General features: G+C 39.5%; 1 protein-coding gene across 4 annotated transcripts in view; it reads right to left on the bottom strand.

Annotated features, from left to right (window-relative positions):
* The window catches only part of LOC124645698 (trissin receptor-like), a 123,394-nt gene that overhangs the window by 74,091 nt on the left and 30,137 nt on the right, over positions 1-19,166 (bottom strand). For 3 of the 4 annotated variants that reach the window (XM_047185550.1, XM_047185552.1, XM_047185549.1), the window contains exon 2: positions 1,136-1,420. In XM_047185550.1, the coding sequence (XP_047041506.1) occupies positions 1,136-1,355 (220 nt within the window). In that variant the 5' untranslated portion in view covers positions 1,356-1,420. The remainder of the gene's footprint in view (positions 1-1,135; positions 1,421-19,166) is intronic. The other variant, XM_047185551.1, reaches the window with a different exon arrangement.

Below are 19,166 nucleotides of genomic sequence, written 5' to 3'. Positions count from 1 at the left end.
TGATGTCACAGTATATGGACATAATTGATTAATGTTTATTCGTTTGTTTGTACGTGAAGGCTGCAGCGGTAATGTGTGTGCATTGCGTGGAATATACTGCCTTCTAGTGATCAGCTATAATCCTTGGGCTCATAAGTGCCTACGAGTTTGGGTTTGTGTAGATATCTAATACCTATACATAGTTTTACAAGTTACTAGTATTAAGACTTAGGGATCATAGTGGATATTTTCTACGGTGGGAATTTTCTTTCCCGATTTTTCTTCTCAATAAACAGTAAAATAAACTGGTACCTATATAACATTTTGTGCAAAGAATACTTTAAAGGAACGGCAACAATTTAACGCACCCGAGTAGGTATTTAAAAGGTAATCAATTACCTACCTACAAAAATAAAATGAGGAAAATTGCTCGAAAATTTTAACTTGTACAATATTTTGCTGTGAATTTCTTCCTGAAATTCCATAAAAAGCGACCTTATTTTAGAGCGACTACTATAAATCTAAAATCTTAAAGAAAAAAATCTCTATTGTACCTACTTATTTGGCAGGTTCGCTGTCTACGGAAATATATGTATACATATTTCTACTAAGGCGTTGAAATCCACTTCGTAATACGGGGGTTTTACACCACGGGGGGGACAATAAAGTAGGAACAGCCGACGAATATTAAACACGCCGAAATATAATGTTTACATGGGGTTAAAACAAGAAAGTTTTAATTAGGTACATTATTTTGTACGCGTTGCAAATTAAAGACATTGGTGTTGTGTTAATCAAAGTTCATTACAGGGTGCTCGAAACAAGGTGCGAATTATGTCTGAGAAGTTTGCTTATTTACTATAGGTATCTACGACTCTTGTTCTTAATGTAGTAGGTACCTTTCTCTATGTATATTATAAACTGTGTTGTTTCAGTCGATTTACATTCCTAGCAGTACCACAGATTATAGAATAGTTACGCAGTACTAAAAGGACATGAACTTGGATAGAACTTTTAAAATTCGCTAGGGTTATTCAATTCGTAGAAATAAACACTAAAGTTGTTTTTTTCTCTGAAAGTGGTCTCGCATACCTATTGGAATTTCGATTGATACCGACGTATCTGGGGGTAGGTATTTTAAGAGTACTTTACTTACCAAAGAAACAGCAGCAGAATACGATGGTGTACAGCGTAATAAATATGGCGCGAACATCCGTTCTGTCGAATATGTATTCGTCATCGCTGGAGGAGTATATTGTCTGGTTCACTCTCGACACGTTGACAGCCACGCCGTCGACAGCCTCAGTCTTATTGATGGGCCCCCAAACATTGTTCTGTCTAAAATCTTTGCTTACAAATAACCTGATACCGTACATATTTTCTGTTCACTTGTCGATCACGGTTCTTTAATCACTAAATCGCGCGCTTCGTCAGCCATCTTCTGAAACAAAAATGTGAACCATTCTAGAACGAAGAAAAAGAAAAATTCAGGTAAGACGATAAAGGAAAACAAAATACACAATTTTTAAATTACGGTACGTGTATTCATAACAAACATGAGGAATCCAACCGTTATCGTAAATAAACAACCGTATCCTAGTATTTACAGTAATTATGGAGGTTATTTGTGTTTTGAAATTTCCAACACATTTTTCTTAGACGTGTTTCTCTAACACGTAGATAATTATGGGTTTATTTATTAACCAGTCGATAAACGTATAATCCCTGTGTGAGTCATGTGAATTCTTAGACAAAATCGATTCCATTTATGACCGTGCCTATAACTTCTCTGCCCACAACGTAGTCGTGGCTATTCATATAAAAGAGCAATTTTCTGTGGTTTCCAGCACGTAGGTCTCAGTCTATCGCTATTATTAACGTATTAAACATTCAAGACTGACAGACAGACATGCTGCCACATACTTAATCAATAAACATATAACCTGACTAAGCCTTACGAATGAAGTCACTGTAGCTCTCTATTTCTACTTAATTTGTTGAATCGTTCGACTAGCTCGTCAGATTATCCCCCTTATGTCTTCCGCGTTGATAGGTTTTGCCGTCAGAAAACATTCAATACATTGGAATCTCGTTGCGTCTGTTTTGTTGTGGAATTCAGTCGCGGTCCGGCCCATCAGACAGGATTACGGTCGAACCTACGAGTACAGGCTGATAGGATTACACTGGACATTGTCCATGTTACTATAATGGACAGACTGATGATACACGATTTAGTTCCAAGATACAACAAGTACCCAGACTCTGAGCCTTCAAAACTTCCGTTCCTAACATTATGAGGGTCTAGTTGTAACAATAGTTGGTAATTTCACATACTTGTGTGGACAACTGTGACATAGTATGTTATCAAAGTTTAAAATGCCTACATTAGACCCAGCTTATGACGATCATCCCAGACTATCCATTTGAAATGAGAGGTTTGCTCTGATAGTGTAAAATTATAGAAATAAACAAGCTAATGTAATATTACAGCGACACACACAATGCATGTGTTTCTGAGAATTATATCGATTCCGTGATTCGTTCTTGGAATTTAGGCAATTTTTACACCTACTTTGTTCTTTTGATCTTTAGAAGCATAGTTAACAACACACTTTTAAAAAATCTTCATGCTCAGAAAAACATCGCGAGGCTCCGGGCCACGTGGACAGCATAATAGTTGATAACTGCTGCATAAATTCTGATGACAGCATAAATAGACATACGCGCGGCACCGGCCGACATCAAAGCGAACGCTGCTGTATAGATTGTAAAACTCTTGCTATACCTTTTAATTGAGACAGGTGAAAATAACGCGGTTTTTTATAAAACAGGTGTAGGGTAGCCAGCACGTTGCTAACCATGCGCAGTAATAAATAACTGTCTTACAAAAAGAAACACTTCAATACAAACGTCTGGATTTCATTAGATCCTGTTTTGTATACTAAATGCCTTACTTGAATATTTTCCTGTCCAAATAATAAAATGTATTAGATTGGGCATGGAATCTTCGTTTCCTTCTTTCCTTCTTCAATATTACCACGTTTCGTTTACAATATCAATATGCAGACAGAGAATGTCAAATATAGAATTTTCCGTTTAGGGTGCTTCCTACTAATCAACCTATACAAAATTCAGGTCAAAAAAATATTCTCAGCAAAAAAGCGATATTTCATCCCAAAAACAGAATATCTTGTACCTATCGACCGTAGGCCAGATAAACCACAAAGTTTCGCAGAACCTTCATTGTTTGTTTTCTTACATCTCTAAAGAAATAATTATTTTACAGGTTACAGTTTCCCTATTTTTCTTTTTTCGGGACAATAAAATACTAAGGCTTGGAAAAACCCTAGTGTTTAAGCACGTTCATTCGACAAAAGACCTCGTTCCGCAAATCACTCGCATCCCTCTTCAGGACCCCAAATGAAATATTACCTTTCCTGCTGTACTAAACCACAAAGATCGCTTTATCAATAAAAGAAATACTTGAAAGAAACAGTCAGTTTTTACTTCTCGTGTTTTTATTACTCTCAAAGGACATTCCAGGACTATTTCTTATTAAGGTTTTATACCTTCAACAATCTCGACACTAATCTTGGGTTTTACGATCGAGATTTTTATATCAATAGGATGATCCGTTCTCACTTACAACTTTTTTATAGGAATCTTTTCACCTCACTGAGAATAATTGAGTCAAGTTGAAATGCTTTATTAGGTATATTAAGTTACAACAATATAGCAAAGATCTTTGGTATTCCACGAATTGTGCAATTTATGGCTGAAGATTAGACGAACATATAATTTATTAATTGGTTTTGTTCGAGTATTTAATGCCCACATTTGCTATAAGTACTGCCAGACGAAATAAGCCTTTCTCAGAAAGCCATGTTATTTATTTAGGTAATACTGAATGTATTGCCAGGCTTCAATGCGTAGATAAGGCCTAGGTCTTATCTGTAGCAATATCAAATTTAATTGCGTTACAAAACTTTCATTAGAACTGGAAATAGCTCATTTCAGATTTCGAGTCTAGTTGTTAAGACAAATAATAATTTATTTCCGACCTTAAGACGACAGAAGCCGTCATCATAATCCGCTCCCCTGCCAAATCCCAATGCGAAATTAAAAACCGAGAGAATTTGATAACATTAAATACAACGAGAAAAGAGGATTGATATTAAAGCGAACGAAAAGCTCTTTTATTGAAAAAAATACGAGTATATTTTTATTTGTATCTTTATGGAACAGATAATCTATCAAGTTTTAGTCCGAGATAGGATAGACGTATTTATGATACTTATTTTTTCCACTTACCTCGATTGCTATAGATAAGTTGATACTACTGAATTACGGCCAATTTCAAATATTGCCGTACTAAACTATCATCGTCAAACATACCGTGTTTACTTGTTAATTAAACTTTTTGGATATTACTCATCAATGTTTCAAACAAAACCGATGTTACTAAATAGAGGAAAATGAACGGACATAACAAAATTTATGCTTCCGCGAAACCATGCGTGTTTCATAAATGTCTGTGTCCATTTTATGGTTTTATAGTTTTTTCTGTTATTGTATAAAGCATTTGTTATAAACAGATTACCGTTACAGCTAAAAATAACCAAAATACCTAGAATCAAGGTCGCAATATTTGAAATCTTTAAAATTGTTTTTACAAAATTAATTCCGTGCCTTGAGACTAAGCGGCAGTCACTCGCAACAAAAGTTAATAAGAATTTTATTAAGTAAAACAATAGAACATAATTACGAGCCACCATTGAAAATATAGCATTTGTAATTCCCGTTATTATGCAGTGAATACAAGCAATAAAAATACGAAAAAATCTCGTAAAGGGCCGTCGCCAAAAGGTTCCGCCCTTCACGAAAATTGGTGCGAAAAGTAAGGAAAATTTTGATAGGTTCCATTGTAATGGGTAAATCGAATTAATTACGAAATTGAACTCAACAGTTGAACGTGTTAAAAAAATAAAATACAGGTTTCCGCCAGCGGGTTCACCCGCGTCAAGTGGCAACTACGCCTGGTACTTTTTATATGGATGCAAAAAGTTGTTTCTACTTTAGGGAACAGCTATTATAGACTGACAATTTTTTTCCAGTCCCCAGTGTATTGAAAAAACATTGAAATTACTTATGACGTTTGATGTTTGAAATATTCATACAATTCGTACGAGTCCGAAAAAAAAATACGCGTAAAACACAATAATTTTAAAGCAGGTACCGCTATTTGCATGCGAAGCAGGAAAAAACAATAGTTATGAAAAAATTTCAGCGCAACTCGTATTTTATATTTTATGCCAGAAACAATTCAGTTTCAATTTTTTTATATAAAACAAGAAAATATTTTTGTACAAAGCCATACATTACCCAGGTGATGTAGGCGAAGTTATTTCAGTCCTAAAATATTACCATGTTTAAAGCTCCGAAATGAAAGTAGCACGTAACCTACTGGGTAATTGTGTAACATACACAAAATGCCTTTTAGAAAACCTACACATTATTGTTTAGTATACGTACTTACATTCAGTTAGTTCAGTTATTTTTGTTGTTGAGTGTACCACATTTTCAGACATGCGAGCGCAATGAATTTTGTTGCCTTTTCAGTATTGAGATAATCAATACCCTGCCAGAAATATATGAGCTGCTCTGCCAAACCAAATGAATCAGACGTAAGGAAGAAAAATATGCATTAATTTATACTAAATTAATTTAAACTAAATGTAAAAACGACGCGTAGGTATAATTTTCACAATTAATGTGCCTTTCCTTCTGTCAAAATATATTTTATCATAGTTTACCAAGAATGAAACTAAAGCCCAGTCTGTGTCGTCGTATATTTTAATTAGACTCAGACGGTATCTCTAGTAATTTTAATAAAAGTTTCAGTAGCCTAAAGGCGGGCACTATTTTAGAGTTAATAAAACGTTTGTGGGTATTAAGTGTCCCGCTGCTTAGAACGTGGCTTTCTTGCTACTGGTGGCAAAATATTATCACCCGTCTAAGAGAATCCGCACACTGCAGACTAAACAGTTGCCCGACAGTTGACTCGATAAGTAGTTGTCAATTTTTCAAAAATTTAATCTGGATTCCAGTCAAAATCTGATAGTCTGATACCGCCAGATGCCAGATGCCTATATCTGAATCTGAATACCTGATCTTTGTAATGTGAAGACTACCATTACTCTTATACTGATTTATGAGCCCAAACAAACCATCGGCCGACTTATGTTTTGGAGTGTGTGAGTACCAGAACCACGAATATGTGGTTCGGAGCCTCAGGGAGGAAGGTTCGAGATTCTGTAACATGCAGCGTAAGGGCAAGAAATCAAAGCTTTCGGAAGAGACATTAGGGCTTATGAAGAAACGACGTGAAAACCCGCCTGTCGCTTCGTCAGCTAAGCGGGCTCTAAACCAAGAGATCAACAAGCACGTACGACGCGACCTCCGGTGCTCCAATACTCTTGACATTGAAAGAGCAATTGAGCGGAATCGGGAGTCAAAGGTGTTCGTACAATCTCTTGGAAGAAGCCACTAGACGAAGCTGACCACAACAAGTGGAGAAGTCGTTTCTTCGGTACCGGCAGTCGTTTCGGAAGTGGAAAATTTCTATGGCCGGTTATACGCATCGCATGCATCTCGACCTGATCCCGGAAATGAGGATTCTAGAGCCACATTAACACGCCATTTCACCGAAGACCTGCCAGAAGTCAGCAGTGGCGAAATCGAGATCGCTCTGAGACAGCTCAAAAATGGAAAAGCCCCTGGCGAGGATGGCATTACAACAGAGCTATTAAAAGCGGGAGGTAAGCCCGTACTGGGGGAGCTCCAGAAGCTTTTTAATGCCGTCCTTTTCGAAGGGAGAACTCCAGAGGCGTGGAGTAGGAGTGTTGTCGTCCTGTTCTTCAAAAAGGGATACAAAACCCAGCTGAAGAACTATCGACCCATTTCCCTCCTAAGCCACGTATATAAGCTGTTCTCAAGAGTGATCACGAACCGACTTGCGCGGAGACTCGACGAATTCCAACCACCGGAGCAGGCTGGGTTTCGGAGCGGATACGGCACCATAGACCACATCCACACAGTGCGGCAGATTATACAGAAGACCGAAGAGTATAATCAGCCCCTATGTCTAGCATTTGTGGACTATGAGAAGGCCTTTGACTCGGTTGAAATCTGGTCTGTTTTGGAGTCCCTGCAGCGTTGTCAAGTAGATTGGCGATACATCCAAGTGATGAGATGTCTCTACGAAGCCGCTACAATGTCGGCCCAAGTACAGAATCAGCAAACAAGGCCCATACCGTTGCATCGAGGAGTGAGACAAGGGGATGTTATTTCCCCGAAACTGTTCACTAATGCAATGGAGGATATGTTCAAGACGCTGAACTGGAAAGGACGCGGCATCAACATCAATGGCGAACACATCTCTCACTTGCGATTTGCTGACGATATCATCATCATGGCGGAAACGCTGCAGGACCTACAACAGATGCTGAACGACCTGGCTGAATCTTCTCTACGCATCGGCCTACGGATGAACTTGGACAAAACCAAGGTCATGTTCAATGAACATGTTCTACCGGAACCGATTGCGATACACGGCGCCGTTGTCGAAGTTGTTCGGAAATATGTATACCTCGGGCAGACATTGCAGTTAGGTAGAAACAACTTTGAGGACGAGGTAAATAGGAGAATTCAGTTGGGTTGGGCTGCATTTGGGAAGCTACGTCGAGTCCTAACATCGTCGATCCCACAGTGCCTAAAGACAAAAGTCTTCAATCAGTGCGTCCTACCTGTCATGACTTACGGAGCCGAAACGTGGACACTGACGGTACGGCTGGTCCACAAGTTTAAAGTCGCTCAGCGGGCTATGGAAAGAGCTATGCTTGGCATTTCTCTGAGGGATCGCATCAGAAATGAGGTAATCCGTCAGAGAACCAAAGTCATCGACATAGCCCACCGAATCAGCAAGCTGAAGTGGCAGTGGGCTGGCCATATTAGCCGAAGAACCGATAACCGTTGGGGTAAACGAGTTCTAGAGTGGAGACCACGCCTCGGCAAACGTAGTGTAGGACGTCCTCAGGCACGGTGGAGTGATGACTTGCGCAAGACGGCTGGCAGGAGCTGGATGCGAGCAGCCGAAAATCGATCTCAGTGGCGTGCACTTGGAGAGGCCTATGTCCAGCAGTGGACTGCTATAGGCTGATGATGATGATGAGTACCCTAAAACTACCTTCATGTTTATGTTATTTATTTTGGTCAATTTAGCAACATTCCTTTCCACTCAGTAGTCATTGTTATTCCAAGTTCGTAGATCCTGTCTGAACAGGAACAGGAAAAGAGTCAACTTTGGGTTTGTTTTGGGGTTAAAGGTGCATGCTGCCAAAGTTTTTTCTATTACTGCCCTACACCCATTACGAGGCCATTTAAAGCATTTAGAGTCAGAGTTTACCTTATTTAGAAAGTAGGTACGTGGTTGCTGGCAGGCTATTGTTCAAGTGACATATAAGTATTCTTTAGGTAGATAACATGTAATTAGGTACTTTTTCTGGTACCTACTGTTTCCTATAATTATTTTCACGCTTGTCTCATTTCCGAAAAGCAAATTTTACGAAGGCATGTTGTTCATTAAGCATCTTGATGATTGCGGAATTTTGGCGACAATGACTAAGACTATATAATCACTCTTCCGGAGCCATCATTGTGTAGTAAATCCGTATTCTAAATCACCATGCCATCAATCTTAAAATTACTGAAATGTCCCATGTAATTCTTAAACAAACAATTTAATACTTGAAAGAAAATTTATATGAACCACAGAATACACAATTAATTTTACAAAGCCTGTTAACATGTTAAAAACAAAACTTGTAATTACGTGCATAATTTATAAGTTTGAAAAGTTTTTGCTATAGCAATGCTTTTCATACAAATCCACGAATAAAAAGAGTGTTGAAAATAGCGCAACATGGCGACATCATTAAGCTGTAGTACCTACGGGAACTTGTAACTAACACAGACTATCTGGAGAACGAAGCACGTTCATCGATATTGCTATTTCGTAACCGATATTTTACGTAAGAGTCACAAAAACCACGCCACACAATTAGTTCAGATACTTATGTCCAACAGATATCTAATTACTTAATTGAAGAGCGTTATAGACCTCTAATAGTACTAGATAACAATCGTACAGCAGCAACATCAATAAATTTTGGTGGTAACAACAAATTGCATTCAATCCATATTGCGGAATAATTGAATTAATAAACACGCCTGCAGCGAAATTGAAAAGTTAACCGTTCAATGAATATTTAAAGGAACCCTCACACGATTGATTGCGATTTTTATTACGGTTCGAAACATGCTTGAGTTACAAAACAAATGTCTTGTCCGTGTCCGCTATAATATGAGAGAAAACAGAAATTCAGAACACCGCTCATGTCAGCTTGAGGTATTGGTTTATTATATTTTCGAAAAGCATATAGAAATTTTACTTCACATAATGTGGATAAATTGATGTATAGATCCTTTTCATTCTCATCTCATTCATGAATGTCAAGCATCTTTGTTGTTTTCGTCATGTTACTTAAGGTTAAATATTGATGAAAAGGTCTATTATTGAGAGCACAAGAATACAATTTTGAAAAATCTGTATTAGTGACTCCATTCAAAGTACATTCACGTGAGTATGTCCCTTCGCCATTCAACGTACATTCGAGCGGTTTTTATGAAGTCAAGAGCAACACTTGACGCTCTAACACATATTGTCTACGTAGATATAGTAGTAGCTACCATGTTCTCCACTCCACTACACTAAACACTTGGCTTAAGTGGTATCTATTCATTGACAACGCTCGGTCGCTCGCCAGTTCTGCAACCACATTTTTTATCGAGAATATTTGCCGATATTTCGTCAAAAACCGTAAAATGAACATTATTTGTAAATACTCTCGATGTGTTTGGAGATGAAGTAAAGTTTGACGTGCAGCTGTTTAGTTTCAAGTATACCTGCCAATGACTTAAGCGACTTTATGTTAAGTATGACATAATGTACGAAATAACAAGTGTTAAAATGGAAGATTTTTAACAGGAAAATAGAAATAATAATTCATAAAGTAAGTCAAAAATATACAAATATTTTCAGATAATTTGAGCGACTGTGTACCTACCGAAATACCTACGCTATTTTCATCCTAAAAGAGTAACTTTGACGACTCAACTTATTCAAGGGGTAACACACATTGCATAACATTACAATAATTTCGTACTTTATGAATAGGAACCAAAGAAAGTTAAAAGTAAGTGAACGGAAAACTTTTATGTCCTCAAAAGGTGCTCTGTCGTGTGGAAATAAAGATCTGCGCATTTTCCGAGCGTCACATAATCACGTTACAGTTGCTTTAGAAGTACCTGCTTAAGGAAGTTTTATGTCACAAGTTCACTGAATATTTAATTAAATATAAGCTCTTACAGGCCTCCACATGTTGAATAAATAATCCTATAAAAGCCAAACATCCCAATTTCCCTAGTAAAATTCTACCTAGGAGAGCATAATATTGATGAGAACCGACAGCCTAGCTTTTATTACATCATATAGCTGTTAGCACTTCAATTAAGGAGGTACGGAATAATGTAACGTAATGTATACCCGTTCGAGCCCTCTGGAGAGCCCTAGGTATGAGAAAATAAAACGCCCTTTACACTAATAACTCCCGAATATTAAATATGCTATGTAGTAAAGTAATATAACGTAAGTACTAAAATTAATAAAAAAAAATGTAAACCAATGCTTTGGGAATGTCCAGACTTCTATAAAATACTAATTTAAATAAATATTTAACAAGCACTGAATGTCAAAGGACCCGTATTATAAAAATCAACTGAATTCACGTTCCAATATTAAATCTTTAATTTAATATTTATTTAAGAAATATTACATTATTCCGCGCAAAATCTACTCAAACCGGAGGATAGACGATTGAAAATTTGATTTAGTTGCCCAGGGCTAAATGTCGGTTGGGTTACGTCGGCCTATTTCAGCAAAATAAATCGGCGTAAACAATAGACATTATTCCGAAACTTCCGAAATTTCCGAACTACATTACTATATTTTAAACTATTTCTGAGAAATGATATACTTAATTTGTTACGCGCCACATTTTCCCTTCGCCATTTTACGTATGTCTATCTAATTTCGCGGAATCAGCTTTATTTCCTGCAATAAATTTGGTAAAGGTAAGTCATAAACAGCTCCGCGGGAAATTATGTTTGTATTCTTTTACGTTCCCATTTCAGTTTGTGGTGTTTACTTATTCTCATTTGGAATTTAAATGAGGTATACAGGGTAAAATGTCAATGACTGGCCACCATATGTGGCCCCGGCAAAGGTACGGATCACGGATGGCATGTTAAATTTAAATAGTGCACAACACACAAAGGCTTGTAATATGTTTTTAATGAAAGAATAAAAAAAATCGTTTGATGGTTGGACCCATTATCGTATAGTGCGATTATATGAAATCATAGAAAGTTCTTAACATCTTCTGGATTATGTCAAATAAAGTCTCGTTTATTTATAAACATGCCAGATAGAGTAAACTCCTACGTAGGCACTCTGTAGAGCAAGTCTAAGTACCAAGATGAGTTACTGAAACTTTGCCTCGTACTTACTCATTGAGGTGGATTAGATTAAAAATCTTTGCATACTCCACATTGATGTGAACCTTCACTGGCTATCGTAAGTACCTACTTAGCTAAGTACTTATACTTGCTATTAAAAAGGACATCATTATAATAAACGAAAAAATATAGGCATTTGAATACATTTAAATGAATTTATAGACTCATAAATTAATAAAATAAGCATTAAAAGGAAGGCAGAATTATGTTAACAGAATTTCTTTCAGTATGAAAACAAACTCAATCGTCCATTCGTCGTACTGGGATTCGGTTCAATACCTTTCTTATTTTTGAAAACAAACAATATCCACAAGCGCGGCTTGAAGGGCAATGCTTTGTTATTGCAAGCCCTTTGAGGTCATATATATACCCGGTCATATACCCGCATTGTAGAAATTAAGTATTTTTGAATACTTGAATCTTATTCCACATTTTTTTTTTCTGAAGACTTCCCAAAAACGAGTGAGATAAAAAAAATAGGTAATAATCCAACAGTGAAAATGTACACAGGCTGTATTATATATCCTGCCAAAATTTGTTGCAGCTTTTTTGAAATTAATATTAAATTTAAATTCAGCCTTCATTCCTAGATAAAGCTTGCAGAATAGGTATTATTTTATTGCTTTAAAGTTTCAGCCTCCAGATAACTTTGTGATCAGAATCAGATCAGCTTGTGTGCAATTTGCAAAATGTGCGACCGAGGTTGGCAATTAGGTGCCCTAGTATTAGCGCTCTCAAAGGAAAGTGGGGACACTGATAACGCCACTCCATTTCACAGCTAAAGAGCTTACTACGCTGTTCAAACATACGATTAAACATTTAAATAAAACTACTTTTACGGATTTTATCGCGTTATATTAATATTATTTAATCCCGACGAGTCTGCCCGTGACCATGGATGCTGTAAAGGATCCGAAACGTCGGGATTAAATAATATTAATATAACGCGATAAAATCCGTAAAAGTAGTTTTATTTAAATGTCTAATATTCGCGTAAGTGTCAGAAATCAATATACGATTAAACACTAAAAATATTTAATGGACCAACTAAAATTACCAAAACTGCGTACCTACCTACGCAAAATAAGTTGCAATATCGTCCTGATAGTAACATTGGCTAGGTTTATTACCTTTTACCTGTTTAAAAATCCCGAATTTATAATTTCTGTGCTATTATTGCCAGCTCTTTTGAATTGAGGAATGTATGAAACTGCTTGGCTAGTAGGTATTATATTTAGTTAGTATACTAAATGACAAAGACGTACCTAATAGACTTAGTTTTCGCCAGTCGTCCTTTGTCAATCAGCAGCAAACATAAACTTTCATAGGTAAACTATTTCGGAAACCTATCTACTTGGTTCGTTTAGCACGTTTAACTAAAGCCAGGCTATTAGGCCTGTTAACATAGTTAGTAGGTACCTACTAGTTTAGGGTTACCACTTACTGTATCAAGGGGATGTTTGCCAAGTGTCTGGGTTATCAGGATGGCCTACTAGGGTTCCATACCCAAGTGACTTTGGCGTAATCGCGACCATTTAATAAAGTTACGCTGTCGACCTGACATTTGAAGGTCGATACCTTTTATACTCTTCGTGTTATTTTCAGTCATATACTTGATGTTTGTCACCTGGTTCAAAAGTTACGGGTCTTTTAAAGTCATAACCATGAAAAAGATTTTAATATTCTTAAATATTAATTTGGTTTATTTAAAGAATTACATAATGATTGCCTTAATACGCTTCGTGTCAATCAATCAAATGTTCGCAAAGATTTTTTCAGTGTAGGCCGAATGGAAGATGCAAAGAATTTTGAATATTATCTGGCTTTATAAAATAGAATCACAATTACCAAAAAGAAATTGTGCTGACCCGAAAAATAAATGTCCTAGCCCTTTATTCCGAAGAAAAATTCCAAAGAAACAGTCTCTCACAATTTTGCAATTTTTTATCAATTTTTCCAACCACTTGTTCGTTTGGCATTTTCCTAGAAAGGGTTACTCGGTCTATTCGAACGGCTGTGGAAATATCGCGCCTTTATTTTTTTTTATAAATATAAACAAAGGCTGATTTTGCTTTGATATTTGACAAGACAATATTTGTTACATTATTTTGTTTCAAATATATACCTTTCTTTTACACCCAGAATACATAAAGCTGGTTAACTGGAAAATTCGTAAAAATACGTGGAAATCTACACTCAGAGTAATGAAATCTCTTCATGTTTATCTTCTGAGTCGATGTTCTCGTAACGGCCACATGTATCTTCAACGTTAATGATCCATTATGTGATGCTTACTCGGGGGTGACAATGATTCATCAACCTAGACATCGACACGCGAGCGGATATGTATCTTCTGTCAATGTCTTATTTCTATGGTTCGTGTTTTCATTGAAGGGATTGAAGCGAATGGATTTCGTACAATAACATATTGCAAAAATACTAGGTAGGAAATATATGAATAGGTATATCTTGTGACATGTTTAAAATATGTAGATGGATCTAAATGCAGTTTGCAAGTTAATCTTGGGAACTCGTTTTACCCGACAAGAAGCTTCGCTATACTTGTACCATAAACTCCTTCTACTAGGTACTAATTTCACGAATGGCTTGACACGACATCTTTAATCGTTAACTAATACGCTAATTAGCTATCAAGTAGATAGAGAGCGAAATCATGCTAGTAATTGTACCTAGATAAAACTAACGCTGCACCGTTTATGTAAATGAGAGGCCCCACCCACAAAGAGAAATGTTAATTAACATAATTAACCGTTATTAGCTGATAACCCCAGAGTATTAGTATAAACACATTATAGTTTAATTCCATATTTCCCGACCAGTGATTTAATAAGGTTTGAATGGTTGCGTGCGGTAAAATGAGTGGATAAAGCTCATACATTTAGAATTAGCCGTATTTCAGTTTGAAGCACCGTACATACCTACAGGTATAAACGTGGTCCTGTGGAGGCCATTTAAAAGCATGTTCTCTGTAAAAGCTAGGTAGTAATGCGCTGGATTTTTATATGGTTTGTACAGTTCTATAAAAAGAAAATGAATCTCTTTTACAGTCTATTTCCAGTGTACAAATAATGCACGAGCCTGGTTGTTCAATTTCACGTTGAGCGTTATGAATATTGTAGCCGTAAATAAAGTGTACTAATTAGGTATTTATTCCCAGAAACGTCTCCGTTTAAATTCGATTAAAGCCTAAATCCCTTTTTTAATTAAACTCATTGTCACAGCCTTCTTAACCATTATTTTTAGGATTTCGTACAAAATCTCTACTACTAGAGTGTCACAGAAAAATGGTGCCTGAACCAAAGGAAAATACAAAAACAAAAATAAATAAGCACTAGCCTGAATTAAGCGGACTGAATAAATAAGTTGGTCGCACGGTTTCTAAATCTGTTTACTGAATGCAGAGCTTTATGATTCCTCCTACCACTTATTACACAAAAAGGATTCAGTTTCTATACCCACAAATATTATTAACTTGTAGCAACTACCTATGTAAATAGGCTGCTATTGTGCTTTTAATCTTAGACTGGTCAAAAATATATACCAATTAATTTTAACAATTAATATAAATTAATTCAATAGAAAACATAAACAAGAACAAACGAAAGGGTTTCCTAGTAGTCGGATTTATAATAGCAATAACTCAAATAAACGGACGGAGTTCAATAATCCAATCTATCGGAACAACGATGAAACCATTGTGAACCAACTGAATGTATTATCGAAGCTAACATTAATCTCAACACGTAACAGATCACGCTTCCTGCGAAAAAATAAAAGCTTTGAAAAGATTATTCATGCTATCGACAAAAGTAATGTCGCCTCATCACTTTTAATCTATTTTCAAATATGTTATGTATCGCGCGTAGATTGAGTGTTTTCACTTTCTCCTGTTTTATTTTGTTAACCAAAAACTCGAAGAAAAGAAAAAGGGTCGCTTTTATAACATTGTGAAGTTTATCATATTTTAGACCCAATTTATGGATACAACGCCTATCCCTATTATTCCCATACTATCGTCATCTTAAGTTACATACAAAAGATATGCAAATCCTAGTAAGAATAAGGAAAACTTTTATGCTTTTATAACAGTTTTGAACTTTTGGGTGTATGGGGCCCACCAAGATCATCGGGCCCAAGCCAACCTCACCTGCTAGTCGGTACACCTGCTGAAAAACGAACGAGGCTCTGGCGCAGGCTCTCCCTTCGGGGTTGGGAGGTCAGACGGCAGTCGCTTCCGTAAAGGCCACAGTATAGCCATATCAAATGGATAGGAAAAATAGGAAAAGGGTCACGGATAGGGCGCCGCCGCATAACGGCGCGCAGGAGCTTCGCCCGACTTCTGTGGCAAGTGGGCAGGGGCTACCGTGCCACGGACGGGCACGGTCAAAGAAGAGAGCCCCTACCGAAAAGATCCGCTTCGTAACGTGGAACATTGGCACGTTGACTGGACGCGCGAGGGAGCTGGCCGACGTACTCATCAGGCGGAGGGTGGCCGTGGCGTTCCTGCAGGAGACTCGGTGGAAAGGCAGCAGATCCCGGTACATTGGGAACGGCTACAAGCTGATCTACACGGGTGCACCTGGTGGTGAGAACGGGGTAGCTATAGTGCTAGCCGAGGGATTGCACGACGATATCTTGGAGGGGAAACGTCTTAGCGACCGACTTATGGTAGTCAAGGTGCTTATCGAGGGGGTTCAAACCCACTTGATAAGTGCATACGCACCACAGGCCGGTTGTAGCGTTGCTGACAAGATTTCGTTCTGGAATAAACTCGGTGATGTGCTTAGTGGCATCCCGTTGTCGCAGGACATCGTTTTGGGGGGCGATTTGAACGGTCATGTGGGTGAGTTGGGGGTGGATTTTGAACGGGTTCACGGGGGCTTTGGACACGGTAACCGGAACACGGAAGGGGAAGAGATTCTCCGGACGTGTGCCGCAGCCGACCTGGCCGTTGTGAACACGTTTTTCAAAAAGAAACCTGACCATTTGATCACCTACAGGAGCGGGAGAAATGCGACCCAAATCGACTTCCTACTCACTAGAAGGCATCACATCAGCAAAGTAGCCAACTGCAAGGTCATACCCGGCGAGAGTTTCACTGCGCAACACCGTCTCCTTGTCATGGATCTCTGTGTGAAGCCCAAAGACAAACGTCCGGAGCATTTCCAACGCCAAATCAGGTGGTGGATGCTTGATGAAAACAAGTCCCACATGCTCGCCTCGGCTATCGGCGACAAGTGCGACGGAGCCGAAGGCGAACTGGTCCAAAAACACTGGGACAGGATTCAGGCATCTGTCACGGAGGCGGCGAAGGCGGTGCTGGAAATGTCTAAGGGTGGACGCAAGTGTGACAAGGAAACTTGGTGGTGGGACGACACAGTCCAGAGGGAGACTAGGGTGAAGAAAGCACTTTTTCTGAAGTGGCAAGCGTCCAACTCTCCCGAAGATCGCGACGCTTACAGGCTTGCAAAACGAGCCACAAAACGAGCTGTAGCCAGAGCCAGACGTAACCACTTACAGCCACTATATGATAGGTTGGAAACGTCTGAGGGGCAAAAGCTCATTTATAAGTTCGCTCGTTCCAGGATTAAAGCGGCACAGGACATCTCCAAGTGCTGCTGTGTCAAAGATCCTGACGGCAACCTGTTATGCGAGGACCTCGCGGTGAAGGAGAGATGGCGCTCGTATTTCCACGAGCTGCTGAATAAGCAGCACAGAGAAGTGCAGCCACCGGACCTCCCTCCGAATCAAGGACTGGTGCCACCGATAACGCCTGACGAAGTCCAGTTGGCTCTTCGCCGCATGAAAAATCGGAAAGCTGTCGGAGCCGATGGAGTCCCCATCGAAGTATGGAAAGCTATGGGGCCTCGTGGGGTGGGCATCCTAACAAACCTATTTAACCGCGTATGGGACACCGGCCGGATCCCGAACCAATGGAGACGGAGTATCATCACTCCAGTCTTTAAGGGCAAGGGGTCTGTGCAGGAGTGTGGAAACTATCGCGGTATAAAGGTCATGTCCCACACCATGAAGCTCTTTGAGCGGATCGTCGTCTCTCGGCTCCGGCAGGAGTGCATTGTTTCGGATTGTCAGTATGGCTTCCGCCCTGGTCATGGAACCATGGACCCTGTTTTCGCCCTAAGGATTGTGATGGAGAAATACAGGGCGAAGAACACACCTCTGCATTTCCTTTTTCTGGACATGCAGAAGGCCTTCGACTGTGTTCCTCGCATGATGATCCCGTGGGCGCTGCGGTCCAAAGAGGTGCCAGAAGTCTATGTTGACATTATCCGAGACATGTACCGGGATTCCGATTCAGTGGTTCGGACCGCTGTTGGTGACACTACACCCTTCCCTGTTACCGTTGGAGTACACCAGGGCTCCGTCCTTAGTCCGTTTCTGTTCAGCGTGATACTGGACTCATTGTCCGAAAGCATCCGAGATGCGCATGAGCAGCCCCCGTGGTTGCTCATGTATGCTGACGACATCGCGCTGGCAGACGCGGACAAGGGACGGTTGGTGCAGCGTGTTAACATGTGGAAGGAGTCACTCGAGAACGGCGGTTTGCAGCTGCATGTGGGGAAGACCGAGTACGTGGCCTGCAACTCGACAGATCCCACCTCCGTCTGCATAGACGGTAATATGGTTGAGCAGACGGATCAGGTCAGGTACTTGGGATCTGTCCTTCACGCGTCTGGTGGCATCGATTGCGACGTCAGGGCACGAATTTCGGCGGCATGGGCCAAGTGGCGTGAGGTGTCTGGTGTCATTTGTGACCCTAAAATGCCGGTTAAGCTGAAGGGACAGGTCTATAAATCCATCATTAGGCCTGTCCTTTTGTATGGCAGTGAAGCGTGGCCTGTGCTTGAGCGGCACAAGCAGGAGCTGCGGGTCACGGAGATGAAAATGCTGCGCTGGATGTGTGGAGTTACGCGGAAAGACCGCGTTAGGAACTCGCGCATCCGCGGCAGCCTTCATGTCCGTGACATTGCAGACAAACTGCAAGAGTGTCGCTTACGCTGGTACGGACACGTTTTACGGAAACCGGCCACTTACGTGGGGAACAAATGTCTAGCCATGGCGCCTCCGCCCGGCCGGGGCAGACTAGGTAGACCCAGGAAATGCTGGCTTGACGTCGTAAGGGATGACATGCGTGCCAATGGACTAACCACCAGGGATGCCGAAGACCGAGCGAAGTGGAGGAGAAGTAGCAGGAAAGCGGACCCCGGGCCCGGAAGGGCAACCGGGACAACGCTAGGATGATGATGAACAGTTTTGAACTTTTCTCATTCTTCCATCGAAAACTACCTATGTCTGATAACTTTAACAATATCCGATAACAACAAATATGAATGATAGCTAAACTTGAATCATAATTTCTGAAGTATTACACTTACTAATTATATCGTCTTCTTCAACGTCCAGAAAAGTAATGTTCCGGATGCGGCACGTCAAATATTCTAAACTTCCCA

The sequence above is a fragment of the Helicoverpa zea genome, chromosome 3 (genome assembly GCF_022581195.2).
Source record: "Helicoverpa zea isolate HzStark_Cry1AcR chromosome 3, ilHelZeax1.1, whole genome shotgun sequence".
Classification (NCBI taxonomy): Eukaryota; Metazoa; Arthropoda; class Insecta; order Lepidoptera; family Noctuidae; genus Helicoverpa; species Helicoverpa zea.
The sequence above is the reverse complement of the archived record's forward strand: the minus strand, read 5'-3'. Positions and strand labels throughout refer to the sequence as shown.